At 38.8% G+C, this 15308-nt stretch overlaps 1 protein-coding gene and 1 pseudogene across 1 annotated transcript; both read left to right on the top strand.

Moving 5' to 3' along the window:
* The first annotated feature begins 6537 nt into the window (after positions 1 to 6537).
* On the top strand, positions 6538 to 7496 carry LOC116521919 (annotated as a pseudogene).
* A 6575-nt stretch (positions 7497 to 14071) lies between these two features.
* LOC116521918 (olfactory receptor 6X1-like) lies at positions 14072 to 15016 on the top strand. The gene has a single exon (XM_032236552.1). It carries the CDS (start codon positions 14072 to 14074, stop codon positions 15014 to 15016), a length of 945 nt encoding a protein of 314 aa, XP_032092443.1.
* Positions 15017 to 15308: the final 292 nt, after the last annotated feature.

The raw sequence follows: 15308 nt of genomic DNA, 5'->3' as shown, positions 1-15308 counted from the left end.
AGAGAGAGAGAGAGGGAGAGGGAGAGAGAGAGATGCATACTCACACAATTCTAATTAGGTCTCTCTGGGATATTAAGATCTGCTTTGAAATTCACTTGTGACTTAGGGAAATATGACTAAAACTATAGTGAGCCTGTAAATAACTCATTGCTATGTAATATCATGGATGCAACTATAACATTTAAACCAAATCTATACGTTTCCCCTCTTTTTTGTAGGCACCATTGATGATAGCTCTCTGTTTTCCTCCATCTTGCAGAGTGCCCTGAATTTTGAACTCCTTTTTACGTGGGTGTGTTTTGTTTCATTTTAAATCTCAGAAAAGCTTGTTGCAGATGGGAAAGTGGCATTCTGTAGAATAGATCTTGGAGAATTTGCTTTTCATTCTGTGAGTACACACATCTTCAGTGCCTGGCCAGTATGTATGTATTCATTCATTCATTCATTCATTCATTCATTCATTCATTCATTCATTTCATTTATTCAGTTTATCACTCATGTACAAGATAGCAGGAATCAGAATAAAACGTGTTAGGCACGCTGGTGCACTTATGCATACCCCTTACAGACCTCTTAGTAATGGGATGAGGTCAACAGTAGACAGTCTTAGGTTAAAATAATGGGGGTTAGAGGATGTAACATCTGAATGAGGTAGTGCATTCCAGGCATTTGTCACTCTGTTGCTGAAGTCATATTTTCTGCAATCAAATTTGGGGCGGTTTGCCTTGAGTTTGTATCTATTGTGTATTATTGCAGTTGAAGGCTGAAGTAGTCATTGACAGGTAGGACATTGTAGCTGATAGTTTTGTGCATTACGCTTGGGTCAGACTGTAGTTCTAGGTTGTCCAAGCCCAAAATTTCGAGCATGGTGGCATAAAGTATTCTGTTGCGAGTAGAGGAGTGGAGGACTCTTCTTGTGAAATACCACTGGACTCTCTCAATTGTGTTAATGTACGATATACAGTGTGGATTCCAGATGGACAAGCTGTATTCGAGAATTGGTCTAGCAAAGGTTTTGTATGCCCTAGTTTGCAGTACAATATTACTGGAGAAGAAGCTTCGCAAGATTAGGTTAACAACTCTTAATGTCTTTTTGGCAATGCTGTTATACTGAGCTCTGGCACTTTGGTCATTTAATATGAATACTCCAAGATCCTTGACCGGGTGGGTGGAGTCATCTACAAGGTCGAATCTGCCTAGCTTGTATTTGGTGTTCTGATTTTTTTTTTTTTTTTTTTGCCAATGTGTAAGCCTTATTAAGATCAAGCACTGTCCAAATTTCTGTTCCATAGTTAACTTGACTGTTACATTCATCTGTTCAGGGAGTTTATACAAGACATTGAACCATGCATTTTTCTAGTTCTTGATATCTTATCATGTCTACCTTGTTTAAGCTACAGGAAATCACCAAAGCAGAACAATCCGAGAAAAACCATTGATTTATTAATCTTGTCAACTCGATATACCTTTCTGATTAATTGTGTTACGACGGTATCTGGCACTCCGTTTGGGAAGGAACTGTCTACAACATATACAACATTGTGATTTATTTTCTACTCCAGATACTTTATTTTAGTCATTCTAAGTGACCATCAGTCTCACAACTGTGAAGGGTGGGGAGATCCAAAATGGAACAAGCAAACAAGCGAAGTTCCACCGGTGTAACAACCAGTTTGCTGCTATTGGGCTCTGCGTGGGCGCAGTGCATTTGAAAAGAGCTCTACAACATACCTTCTACTGCAGCCCAGGTGAGTAAGACAGTTTGAGTTTGTTTATGTCTTTAACATACTCGCTTACTAACCTATGATGCTTCGCACAGGAGCTGAAAATCTTTGTAATCTTGATTAATTTCTTTCCCTGGGGAGTTCGCGTCTAGACTCTGACCCCTTCCAAGAGATTTTAATTTAAAAATTGATCTGGGCCTTACAATGAAGGCAGCAAAAAACCATAACGCTTTTTAATGCCATCTCTTTGTCTGTCCCAAAACATCTTTCATTGTCCATCAAGAGGGACGTGAGAAATATAGAAGCCAAAGGCAAGAAATTGTAATATTGGCTCTCTCATAAGGAAAGTTTTCCCCATAATTATATCCTCTTTTGTCTTTGTCTGTAAACTATTCTGTTCTAGTCCTTCACACTGAAAAAAGTGTGTAGCATGATTGTGTGAATCTGATGAATGGACATTCTCTTCTTACAGTTATTATTATTGTTCTTGTTGTTGTTGTTGTTGTTATCATGTGGTTAATCTTTGGTGAGATTCACAGCCTTTGGGTCTGGTTGGTAGCTCAACAGCTCGAGTTCTAACCAAACACCTAGGAACTGTTAAGTTAACATCGGAGGATATAAGCTGTTTCAAGTAGGGTGGTTTTTTGTAGTCAGAATGTTCAAGTCTGATAAATTTAGAATTTCCAAATAGCGGGGTAGCCCTTTGGGTATTGCTCCAAGGGCTCCAATTACAACACACTATAGGATAACACACTATTTCTTTTTTCACAGTCGCTCAACTTCAATTTCCAAGTCCTGGTACTTTGTGATTTTTTTTCTTGCTGTTTATCTTCAATTCGTGCATCTCCAGGTATTGCAATGTCAATGAACCATACTTTTTTCTTTTCAACTATTGTTATATCAGATGTGTTGTGGGCCAAGTGCCTGTCAGTCTGGATTCTGAAGTCCCACAAAATCTTGACTTTCTCATTCTCTAAAACCTTCTCAACCTGATGTTCCCAGTGGTTTTTACTGTACTCAAATCCAAACTTTTGGCACAATTTCCAGTGAATGATCTTAGCAATATGGTCATGCCATTGTAGGTAGTCAGTTTGTGAAATTTTGCTGCACCAACTGATTAGGTGGGTGATGATGATGATGATGATGATGATGATGATGATGATGATGATGATACAATTGTATCACAGTGGCCAGTTGTTCCGCTGGATTTGGCATTGGTTACTAGTCGGGCCCCACCCAGGGGCCTAGGACGTCGTAACGTAACGTAGGTAGGTAGGTAGATATAATTCATTCATATGTTTACATGCAAAAGAGCTACAAAAGGCATTGAAAAAGCAGAATACAATCTATCCTGGGTGAATGCAAATGGTAGGTGTGGAAGGGTGAAGGGGTCCTTTGTGCTGGAGAAGAAGATGCTGGAGAGGCAGCTGAAAAGAAAACATCCTTGCAGTACATGATTGCAATTGGGTCCATACCCCACGTTTCGATCAACCGGGCTTCAAATCTCACTCATATCCAGTTCCTTAGACTGTGGGAAAAGGAACAGTGGAAAGATGGCTTTTAGTTCTCTCCTTGTTCTGCTCTCTTCCAGCTGTTCCTTTTTTTTAGAATATTCCAGTACTTTATTATTATTATTATTATTATTATTATTATTATTATTATTATTATCTATTATTATACAATTGTATCACAGCGGCCAGTTGTTTCGCCGGATTTGGCATTGGTTACTAGTCGGGCCCCACCCAGGGGCCTAGGACGTTGTAACGTATTTTCGTAATATGCGTGCAGATCCAAGCAGTGCGGCTTTTTGCATTTGACTGATGGTGATTTTGTCAATTATTATTATTATTATTATTGTTGTTGTTGTACAATTGTATCACAGCGGCCAGTTGTTTCGCCGGATTTGGCATTGGTTACTAGTCGGGCCCCACCCAGGGGCCTAGGACGTCGTAACGTATTTTCGTAATATGCGTGCAGATCCAAGCAGTGCGGCTTTTTGCATTTGACTGATGGTGATTTTGTCAATTTTTAACTGTTTTAAATGTAATTCCAGTGCTTTTGGAATAGCACCCAGTGTGCCAATTACCACTGGAATTACCACTGCTGGTTTGTGCCATAGTCGTTGAATTTCGATTTTTAAGTCCTGGTATTTCGCGATTTTTTCATGTTCCTTCTTGTCGACCCTGCTATCACCTGGTATTGCGATGTCTATAATTGTGACCATATTTTTCTCAACCAGTGTGATGTCTGGTGTATTATGCACCAGTATTTTGTCCGTTTGTATACGGAAATCCCACAAGATCTTGACCATCTGCTTTTCGGTGACTTTTTCAGGCTGATGTTCCCACCAGTTTGTTGTTGTTGTACTATTATAATTTTTGCACAAATTCCAATGGATCATTTGTGCTACTGAATTGTGCCACAATTTATAATCAGTCTGCTCAATTTTTTTTACAGCAGCTGAGTATGTGATCAACAGTTTCATCAGCTTCTTTGCAAAGTCTGCATTTGGCATCATCAGAGGATTTTTTGATTTTGGCCCTAATGACATTTGTGCGGATAGCTTGTTCTTGCGCAGCCAGGATTAGTGACTCTGTTTCTTTCTTTAATGTACCTGTTTTTAACCATAACCAAGTTTGTTCACTGTCCACTTTATCTTTTATTTTTTCCAGAAATTGGCCATGCAGTGCTTTGTTCTGCCAACTCTCCATTCTTGATTTTATCACATCTTTACTGTATTCTTGTTTCGTCTGTTGGGCCTTCAGTAGTTTTTTGTTCTTTACTTCGATTAATAGATGTTCTTGACTTTCTTTTAAATAATCAGGCAGTGCATGTTTTTCTTCTTCAACTGTTTGCTTCACTTGTAATAATCCTCTGCCATTTGATTTTCGTGGCAGATATAGTATATCACCACGTGGATATAAACTGTAGTGCATTGTCATTAGTTTCCTGGTTTTTCGGTCCAAAATGTCCAAATCAGCTTGTGTCCAGTTAACTATACCAGCTGTGTATCTTATAATGTATCTCGCCTGACAATAGTTTTTACTTTTCCATGCTTGATATTATCCAACTGCAGAATGCCTAAGTATTTGTAGGCTTCATTTCCGCTGCATTTAATTAGTTGGCTGTTGTGACTCAGCAGAAGCTTGCTGTGTTCATGATTCAAAGAGGCACTTGGATAAGTGATTTGCTTTCTGTAAACCTGGTTTGCTGTAAGAGTTTTGTTTTTGCATTTGCTGTGTAACTTTTTGCCAGAGACTTTATGTATGTTTATTTTGGGCTCGCAGCCAGCTTGAGCCGGGGCTGATAAAGATATTTCTTTTGAAGTTCTGTATGGCTGTCATTTGTGAACAAGCAAGGAGGGGGTCAGAACAGTTGGCCATTGGGCATTTCAATTCCCTCACATGTAGTGATTTTGCCGCTTTTTATGGATACAGTGGCACATTTTTCCATGCCAAACTGCATTGAAATATCGGTGCTGAATACTCGGACTGTGTTTGTCAGTGATTGGATTTCTATTTCTGACTTTCCATAGATGATGATACATTGTAGAATGTCAGGCCAAAGAATTCACATGATTGCTTCGAACTCTCTGATTCCATGTATCTTTTTTTTATTCTTGGAATGCATGTGGGTTTTGGTCAGTGGTGGGATTCAAATAACTTAACAATCGGTTCCTTGTCCTAATGAATTCTTCCAACAACCAGTTCACCAAACTGCTCAGAAAGTTAACAACTGGTTCTCCCAAAGTGGTGCAAACTGGCTGATTCCAGTTCTGGCTGAATCCATCACTGATTTGGTCCTTTATATACCAGTTTATCCAATTTCTATTGTGTCCTAATCTGAACTGATTCTCAGGAGTTTAAAGCAGAATAAGACACCGGGTGATAAAAAAGCAAGTGGAAGAGAGAGGAAAATCCTCAGGGATGACTCACACCCCGGTTGGCACTTCTTTACCCTCCTACCATCGAGAAGGTGATATAGCAGCCACACAAACAGGCTGAAAAATAGTTTCTGTCCTTGGGCTGTCAGACTTCTGAATGAGAAATAACATCACAACTACGTAGTATGATGGACTTGCTGGTACAATGTGTAATATGTCCACACTGGTACAATAGGACTGGGTATTTGTTAATGTGATGTATTGGGTTAGGGATTTTCTGTCTTCACTGTGAGTTGTATTGTGTTGGGGGGGGGGTGCCCTGGGGAAGCTCAACCAATCTCATTGTACATGATGTACAACAGGAGACTGGAGGCTAAAACATATGAAGAATAGTTACAGGAACTGGGTATGTCTAGTTTAAGGAAAAGAAGGAGCAGGGGTGACATGATAGCAGCATTCCAATATCTCAGGGTTTGCCACAAAGAAGAGGGAGTCAAGCTATTCTCCAAAGCCTCTGAGGGCAGGACAAGAGGCAATGGCTGGAAACTGATGAAGGAGAGAAGCAACTTAGAACTGAGGAGAAATTTCCTGACAGTTAGAATAGTGGAACAACTTACCTCCAGAAGTTGTGAATTCTCCAACACTGGAAGTTTTTAAGAAGATGTTGGATAACCATTTGTCTGAAGTACTGTAGGGTTTCCTGTCTATGGAGGGGGTTGGACTAGAAGACCTCCAAGGTCCCTTCCAACTCTGTTATTCTGTAGTCTATCAATTGTGCTTTTTTGAAATATGGGCCACATTTACTCTCGGATGCTTTCTCCATTTTTAAAAAAAGGATGACCCATTGAAATGGTATAATAAAATAACCAGCCTGTAATCTGTTTCCTCTGGTTTGTCCTTCACAGCTCTAGCCAAGCAATTTCCCTGCAAATGCATCCGATAAATCAAACCGTGGTCACTGAGTTCATCCTGCAAGGCTTTCCGGCATCGGCGGAGTTGCAGAAGTCTCTCTTTGTCCCCATTCTTTTCATCTACCTCCTCACCATCGTTGGAAACATCCTGATCATTGTCATCGTTGTCTATGATCCTCACCTTCACAATCCCATGTACTTCTTCTTGGGCAACTTTTCTGTCTTGGAGGTCTTCTACGTCACCACCTTGTCCCCCCAGATGTTGGCTCACTTCCTAGCTGTGAGGAAAAGTCCATCTGCTTCCACTGTTGCATCTCTCAAGCCTTTTTCCACTTCTTCCTGGGAGCCACGGAATTCTGCCTGCTCGCTTCTATGTCCTTCGATCGCTACATTGCCATCTGCAAGCCTTTGCATTACAGCGTCATCATGAGTTACAGACTTTGTCTCCAGCTAGCGTTGGGCTCATGGCTGGGAGGCTTATTCACTGTCGTTGTCCAGATGGTTCTCCTGTGCCAGCTCCCGTTTTGTGGTCCCAATAGGATCAACCACTTCTACTGTGATGTGACTCCCTTACTGGGTTTAGTTTGTGCTAATACGTATCTGCTTGATCAGATGGTGTTGGTGGGATCAGTCCTTCTTCTGTTCAGTACCTTCCTATTGACGGCCATCTCATACGGCTTCATCATCTTCACCATAATGCACATCTCTTCATCTTCAGGGAGGCAGAAGGCTTTCTCTACTTGTGTTGCCCACCTTACAGTGGTATCCATCCAGTACGGAACTGTCATGTTCATGTACATTAAGCCCAATTCCAATTCTTCTTTGGAAATAAACAAGACAGTTTCTGTACTTAATACCATTGTGACCCCTTTACTCAACCCTTTCATCTACACTCTCAGGAACAAGGATGTCAAAGAAGCTCTGAAGAAAATGGCATGTACCAAAGGAAAAAATGCTTCCTTACATGTAATAAAATAGACCATAAAATTGAGAAAGAATTGATTTGATTCCCAAATGGAATAAAGGAGGTTTGCTCTTCCCACCCCAAGATGCTGATATTCACCAGATGTATTTTCAGTGGCTTCATTTTGGCTACAGTTGAGGTCCAACTGAGATTTCTGTTAGAGGAAAAAAAATCATTTTGTCAGCTGGTTCAATAGACAAATAGACCAAATTCTGCAACCATTCTTCATATGTTTTCATCTCCAGTCCTCTAGTCCAACCTCCTTCTCAGGGAGGAAACTCTATACCATTTCAGACAAAAGGTGTTGTCAACCACTATATCACTTGCTTGCTATTGGCTGCCATGGTAATGGGGAGGGAGGGTTTTTTGGTATTTGGGAGGGGAATCATGCTGGAGGAGATATCTCAGGACAAAGAAGGGGGTTTGTTCTTACTATCTTCTACACATGCTGAATGCTCTTTAGGTCTGGTCAAGGCCAACCATCTCTCCATACAAGCTGGATGAGGCCACCTGAAGATGCACCTCACAAGACACCCTTGGAGGCTGGAAATTGGACATTTGGCTTGGGGTTGTTGGTGGAAAGGATTTGGATAAACGTTTGATATGTACAATTTTGTGCCTTTTAGCCTCAGATCATGCTTTAGTGTCGCTGCTTTCACTTTATATCCAGTAAAAGTACCTTTTCTCTAAAACAATGGAGTTGGGGAGTTTCCTTTCTTGGATTTTGAAGGAGGCACATCTGGCAGGTTGTCCATTTTTTTCTTCCAAACTTGTAGGAGTGTAGGAGCATCCACAATTTCATCATGTAGAAAAATTCAACACATTTTCTCTCTCCTTTATTTTCACCTCTAAGAAGTAAATAGCCCATCCTGCATTCTAAAAAAAGATGATGATGATGATGATGATGATGATGATGATGATGATGATGATGATTGATTGATGATGATGATTGATGATGATGATGATGATGATGATGATGATACATTAAACCTTGAAACCAGGGGTGGGATTCAGCTGGTTCGAACTGGTTCAGACAAACCAGATGCTTATTTTACGTCTGGTTCATTGAACTGGAAGTTGCTGGGACTGGCTGGCCACACCCATCCCACCCCGCTTCTCCTATGAGTCTCCATGCAGCCAGTTTTGGATGCAAGGTAAGTGCAGGGCTTGCATGGAGGCTCTGGGAGGGTGAAAAATAAGCATCTTGGAAGTTCAAGAAGTCTGGAAATAGGCCCGTTTCCGGCCTCCAGAGGGACTCCGGAGCCCAGGGGAGACAGTTTTAACCCTCCCAGAGGCTTGAAAAAAGCCTCCTGAGCCTGTATAGGGTGAAAACAGCCACACCCACACACACTGTCATACAGGAGGCCCACCATGGCCACGCCCACCCAGTAACTGGTCAGAGAACCAGTTGCTAAACTTTTTGAATCCCACCCCTGCTTGAAATACAATTTTAAATCATTTAGCATCTGTTTTGCCTTGTTTGAATCACTAAAGTCCCCAAGGGTTTTCTTGACATCTCTCTGATGATTTGTTCTCCTTGGTGGAATAATTACAAGAAGAGTGAAATATATATATTTCTATATATTTCTATATATTCCTATCCAGCAAAAAAGGTCTTCAGAACCTTTGATGAAGAATCCATATCTTCATTGTTGAGGACAATTTGAGTGTAGAACTATAGGGATGAGGCATGCAAACATCTATTCTGCAGTTAAACATGTCTCAATGTGGCATCAGGAAGAAAATCACAGTCTTTGAGAAAGGTCTTTGGTTTCCTTCAGTATAAGTTTCACTGAAAGAGACTATTCATATCTCAGAGTGAGCTATGGAGTTCCAGCTGCTCTTTGACCTTGGCTGTTAGGTTATCAACATTGTATTAACCATCACTGGATGATGTACAAAGACTCGATTATTTGCCTAAGTTAGTTTGGGGAAAAGAAAAACTGAATCTCTTGCTTCATGAATTAATCTGAATATCAACTCCAGTGAGTATTTTGTCTTCTTCAATACTTTCACAGGTGAATAGCTGGCCACATTCTTTGTTGATAATATTTTTATTGTTTAACATCACACATTCCCTTTTTTATATATAAAAAGGTTCTAATTGAACACAAATTAAAACATTGAACACAGTGTAACCATCCTGGAAAAGTCTTTGCCATACATACTAAGATATAAAGTTATACACTGTAACCACCCTGCTTATTTACAATTGGTCTATTCAGTATTTACAAATATAAAAATATCGTATTTCCAACCATGTTGCTTTGTTTTTATCTTATACATTTTCAACTTATAGTTTCATACATACTTCTAATCTCCATTCTCTAAATCTTAGTCATTGCTTATTTTGGATTTGTCCTTTTTTGTTCCAACCATCGATAAAATTTATCCCAAATCTTATAATATTCTGATTCATCTTTATTCTTCAATTTCCACATCAATTCATCCATTTCAGCACAAATCAGAATTTTCCTAATTACTTCCTCTTCTTGTGGAATTTCCCTGTTTTTCCAGTTTTAGGCAAAGACCATTCTTGCTGCCGTAATAATATGTATTTTTAAGTAGATTACCCCCTTGTTATGTTTATCGTTTATGATTCACAAAAGAAATACTTCTGGTTTGAATTCTATTTCCTCTTGGTTTATCTCTGTCAGCCACTTTGAATTTTCTGTCAATATTCTTTTGTTTTTTGGCACGTCCACCACATATGGTAGTAGGTGCCTGTTATATCACGCATTTCATTTCTACGTTGAACAGCATGTTCTCTAGCTGTCCAAGGTGTTAAGATACAAACATCATCATAGTCATTATAATCATACATTTATATAAATAAATGTGCAATAATATATAAACAAATGTGTAGTAATATCAATCATTATTACAACTTATATTCTCTTCCATTATAGATTATTTAACCATAAAAAAGTTACTCCTCTGTTTTTCTTTCTCATGTAAACCATATTTCACCTAATTCCACTCCTCTAACCTCAATATCGGTCATTTAACCATTTGTAGAATAGTTCCCATGTTATGAAATAATCCAAGTCTTCTTTTCCTTTGATTTTTAGGGTTAATCTATCCATCTTTGCACATTCCAGAATATTTTTTTTTCATCATAATATCATCTGCAGGGGTTTGTGGGTTTTTCCAGCATTGTTCATATACATTCCTGGCTACCATTAGGATATGTAAAACCAAATATGTGTTATCCTTATTGTAGTTTCCTGGAAACATGCCCAACTAAAATATCTCGGGTTTCAAATCTATGTGTTATTTTGTCATAGTTACCAGCCATATGTGGATTTTCTTCCAGTATTTTATTTTATTTTATTTTATTATTTTATTTTATTTATTTTATTTTATTTTATTTTATTTATTTTATTTTATTTTATTTTATTTTATTTTATTTTATTTTATTTTATTTATTTATTTTATTTTATTTTATTTTATTTTATTTTATTTTATTTTATTTTATTTTATTTTATTTTATTTTATTTTATTTTATTTTATTTTATTTTATTTTATTTTATTTTATTTTATTTTATTTTATTTTATTTTATTTTATTTTATTTTATTTTATTTTATTTTATTTTATTTTATTTTATTTTATTTTATTTTATTGCTTTTGGACATATCCACCAGATATAGTAGTATGATCCTGGTGTCTGATTGCATTTCCAACATTTAACAGATTTATTTTTATACATATTTGCTAATCTTGCATAATCTTGTGTAGTGCCATCTACAAAATATTTTGTAGAGGTTTTCTTTATATGCTGTTGACATTGTGAGTTGATGATTTCTATTCCATAATTTCTGCCACTTGTCCAAGTCTATTGTATAGCCAAAATTCTTAGCCCATATTATCACTGTTTCTTTTACTTGTTCTTCTTCCAATATGAAAGTTAATAAGTAATTAATAAGCTAATAAGCAATGAATCCTCTTGATTAATTTTTCATCTGTTCCCATTAAGGTCTGGTCTAACTTATTTGGTTCATTATAAAACCCATACTCCTGCCTATCTTTTTCCTACCTGGATTGTATCTGCAACCATGGCCACAGTCTTTGAGAAAAAGAGCAAATTAATTAAAATTGCAGATGTGTATAATAAATAAAGTTAAATAACAAAGTTAAATATGTAATCTACCAGGTTTTTCATAAATTTCTATGTAAGCAATTGAACACTGGTTAAATCATAACAATGGCACATTAAATTTTCTGATAAATTGTTTTATTAAATTATTGGACAGCTTTGCACTTCAGTATCTATAGAAAATAAAGTTGACCTTGATGGAACTATACAAGTTCCATTTCTAGGACAATGAGGAATAAAAAAAAATGTTTAACTCTTCAACAAACAGGTAACGTTCAAAATCATATCAAATAGGGGATTCCCTAATTCACTGAACGAACAGGATAACAGGATTGGAAAGGACCTTGGAGGCATTCTAGTGCAACCTACTGCACATCCACGAAGCCTTATACTACTTCAAACAAATGGTTGTCCAATCTTTTCTTCTAAACCTCCAGTGTTGAAACAACCATGACTTCTGGAGGTAATATCTCAGGGGCTGCCACAAAGAAGAGGGAGTCAAGCTATTTTCCAAAGCACCTGAGGATAGGACAAGAAGCAATGGGTGGAAACTCATCAAGGAGAGAAGCAACTTAGAACTAAGGAGAATTTTTCTGACAGTTAGAACAATTAACCAGTGGAACAACTTGCCTCCAGAAGTTGTGAATGCTTCAACACTGGAAGTTTTTAAGAAGATATTAGATAACCGTTAGTCTGAAGTGGTGTAGGGTTTCCTGCCTAAGCAAGGAGTTGGGCTAGAAGACCTCCAAGGGCCCTTCCAACTCTGTTATTCTATTCAATGGAAAACTATAATAAGGAGAGGGAGATTCAGCCAGTGGTGGGATTCAAATAATTTAACAACCGGTTCTCTGCCCTAATGGCCAGCTGGATAGGCGGGGCTCAGGGGTCATGTGACTGGGTGGGTGTGGTCAACTCAACGTCACTCCCGTTGATGGGTGCTTCGCCTTAGCTCTTACAATGTAATCAGTGTTAATCGGAAAGAGAGTTTCTGTAAGCAGGTCAACAAAGATGAGGCTAGAAACAACGCCAGAATGTTTCCTTCCTGCCTTCCTTACAGGATTAGCCTTGTAAAGTGAGGAAAAACAAAAGGAGATTTCTTCCAACAACTGGTTCTCCGAACTGCCAGGAAAGTTACCAACTGGTTCTCCCGAATAGGTGCGAACCGGCTGAATCCCACCACTGGATCCAGCATAATCAGAGTGGTGTGATTCTGTTATTATAGGCAAACACAATTTAAATAATTCCTTTTTCTTGGTCTGATCTATCAAGTGGGGTTGGCGTTACCTAATCAAGGATTGAGGGAAGGGCTTTAGCTGCCCTTATACACCATGCATTAATCAACATTCTGTCTGTGCTTCTTTCTCTCTCTCTCAATATAGATTGTCAAAAAGGCTACTGAATCTCTCATAGATGAAGTAGACTCCTTTTCATAGGATGAAACCAACAGAAGACTAAAAAACTGCCTGCCTGAGATGCTTTGATCTCAATTCCTGCACTGAGGAGAAGGTCGGACAGGAAGGTGCACATGGCATGTTCCAATCTCTGGAAAGATGCCACATTAAAATAAAGGTCAAGTTTTCTCCTTTCTCTATCACTCCATTGCTCACAAGATAGACTAATGGATTCAGGTAACAGGAAAGTAGATTCTAACTGAATACCACGGGGGGGGGGGCACACACACCAAAAGTAAGAGAAAATTAACAGGGAAAATTGGTGGGACAGAGGGTGCCCCTTCACCTTCCCTTAAGAAGAACTTAAAATAGCCATGGCATAGACATGTGCAAGTATCAGTATAAAAAAGAAACAAGAGAGGTAGTTTGATGCCCAAGAAAAAATGGATAGATTTATGTTATAGCAGTTAGACTTATATACCGCTTCATAGGGCTTTCAGCCCTCTCTAAGCGGTTTACAGAGTCAGCATATTGCCCCCAACAACAATCCGGGTCCTCATTTTACCCACCTCGGAAGGATGGAAGGCTGAGTCAACCCTGAGCCGGTGAGATTTGAACAGCCGAACTGCAGAACTGCATTCAGCTGAAGTAGCCTGCAGTGCTGCATTTAACCACTTTGCCACCTGTTATAGAAACTATACAACAAAACTTAAGGTTGCAGATTTTTTAAAATAAACAATCAACTTTATTTAACAAGATTATATTTCTGGTACATTCATATTTCACTAAAAGCTCTGGAAAATGTAAATATATTTTTTAAAAATTCCTACTGGACTTGGTTCTCGATTCCAAAAAGTGGATCCTGCATTTTTGGGAAAAATGTGATGATGATGATGATGATGATGATGATGATGATGATGATGATGATGATGATAGAGGAGGAGGAGGAGGAGGAGGAGGAGGAGAATTGAACTTGCTTCTAGGCCAAAGGTTTGGGTTGGGTTGACTGATAAAACATCAAGCTGTAGAACAATAATTTCAATGAGTCATTCCTCTGATACTGCTGAACAATTATTCTTCTCTTGGATGAATAGGTTTGGGATGGAGAACCAAACAGTTGTCACCGAATTCATTTTACTGGGATTTCCCAGTATCCTAAAAGTAAGATTTCTGGTGTTTGTGGGCGTCTTGATGATTTATATCTTGACCGTCACTGGGAACATTGTCATCGTTGCCATCGTGGCTTATGACCCTAGTCTCCATAAGCCAATGTACTTCTTCCTCAGCAACCTCTCCTTCCTAGGAATCATGTATGTGACCGCTACAATCCCGAAACTTTTGGCCAATTTACTCGCCGTCAAGAAATCTATCAGCCTGACTGGTTGCAAAGCTCAAGCTTTTTCCCACTTTTTCCTAGGAGCCACAGAATTCTTCCTTCTCACTGCCATGGCTTATGACCGCTATATGGCCATCTGCCACCCCCTTCATTATCACACAATCATGAGTAGCAGAGTTTGCATTCAACTGGCTTGTGGATCCTGGTTTGGTGGCCTAATGACTGTTTTGATACAGACCATTCTAGTGTTCCGACTTCCATTCTGTGGCCCCAATACTATCAATCACTTTTATTGTGATGTTGGACCCTTGCTAAAGCTGGCTTGCACGGACACTCATCCCATTGAATGGACAGTCTTCGTTGTGGCCACTGTGGTGGTGTTCAGCAATTCCTTGCTGACGGTGGTTTCATACATCTTCATAATCTCCGCTGTGATGAGAATCCCATCCATTTCTGGAAGGCAAAAGGCTTTTTCTACCTGTATCTCTCACTTAATCATTGTTATTCTGTTGTATGGGGCAATTATTTTTATTTATGTCAGACCAACAGGGCATGCATCATTAAATATGAACAAGGTAGTTTCCCTTCTCAATACATTGGTTACACCATTGCTCAATCCTTTTATTTATACCCTCAGGAACAAAGAAGTGAAAGATTCTCTGAAAAAGGGGTTAAGCTGGAAGAAAGTATTTGAGAAAACTCACAAGTAAATTAAAAAAAGAAATGGAGAAATAACTGGCTAAAGAACCATGGAAAACCATAAATCTAACATCAGGGTTCCAAATAGCATCTAAAAGTAAATCAGAGTCCAAAGCAAAGTTTTGCCCAAAGTTCCAATTTATTAAGCGAGCCATGTTGGCACATCTGGGGAAACCCGAATCTGAAAGCTTCCCAGTTTTCCCCACCCAGTTGAAAGTTAGGGTTAGGGTTAGGGTTAGGATTAGGGTTAGGGTTATAGTTAGGGATCTTGCCCACACACCCACAAGTCCATCACATGGTCCA

This window comes from Thamnophis elegans, chromosome Z (genome assembly GCF_009769535.1).
Source record: "Thamnophis elegans isolate rThaEle1 chromosome Z, rThaEle1.pri, whole genome shotgun sequence".
NCBI lineage: Eukaryota > Metazoa > Chordata > Lepidosauria > Squamata > Colubridae > Thamnophis > Thamnophis elegans.
This window is presented reverse-complemented; position numbering and strand designations above follow the sequence as displayed.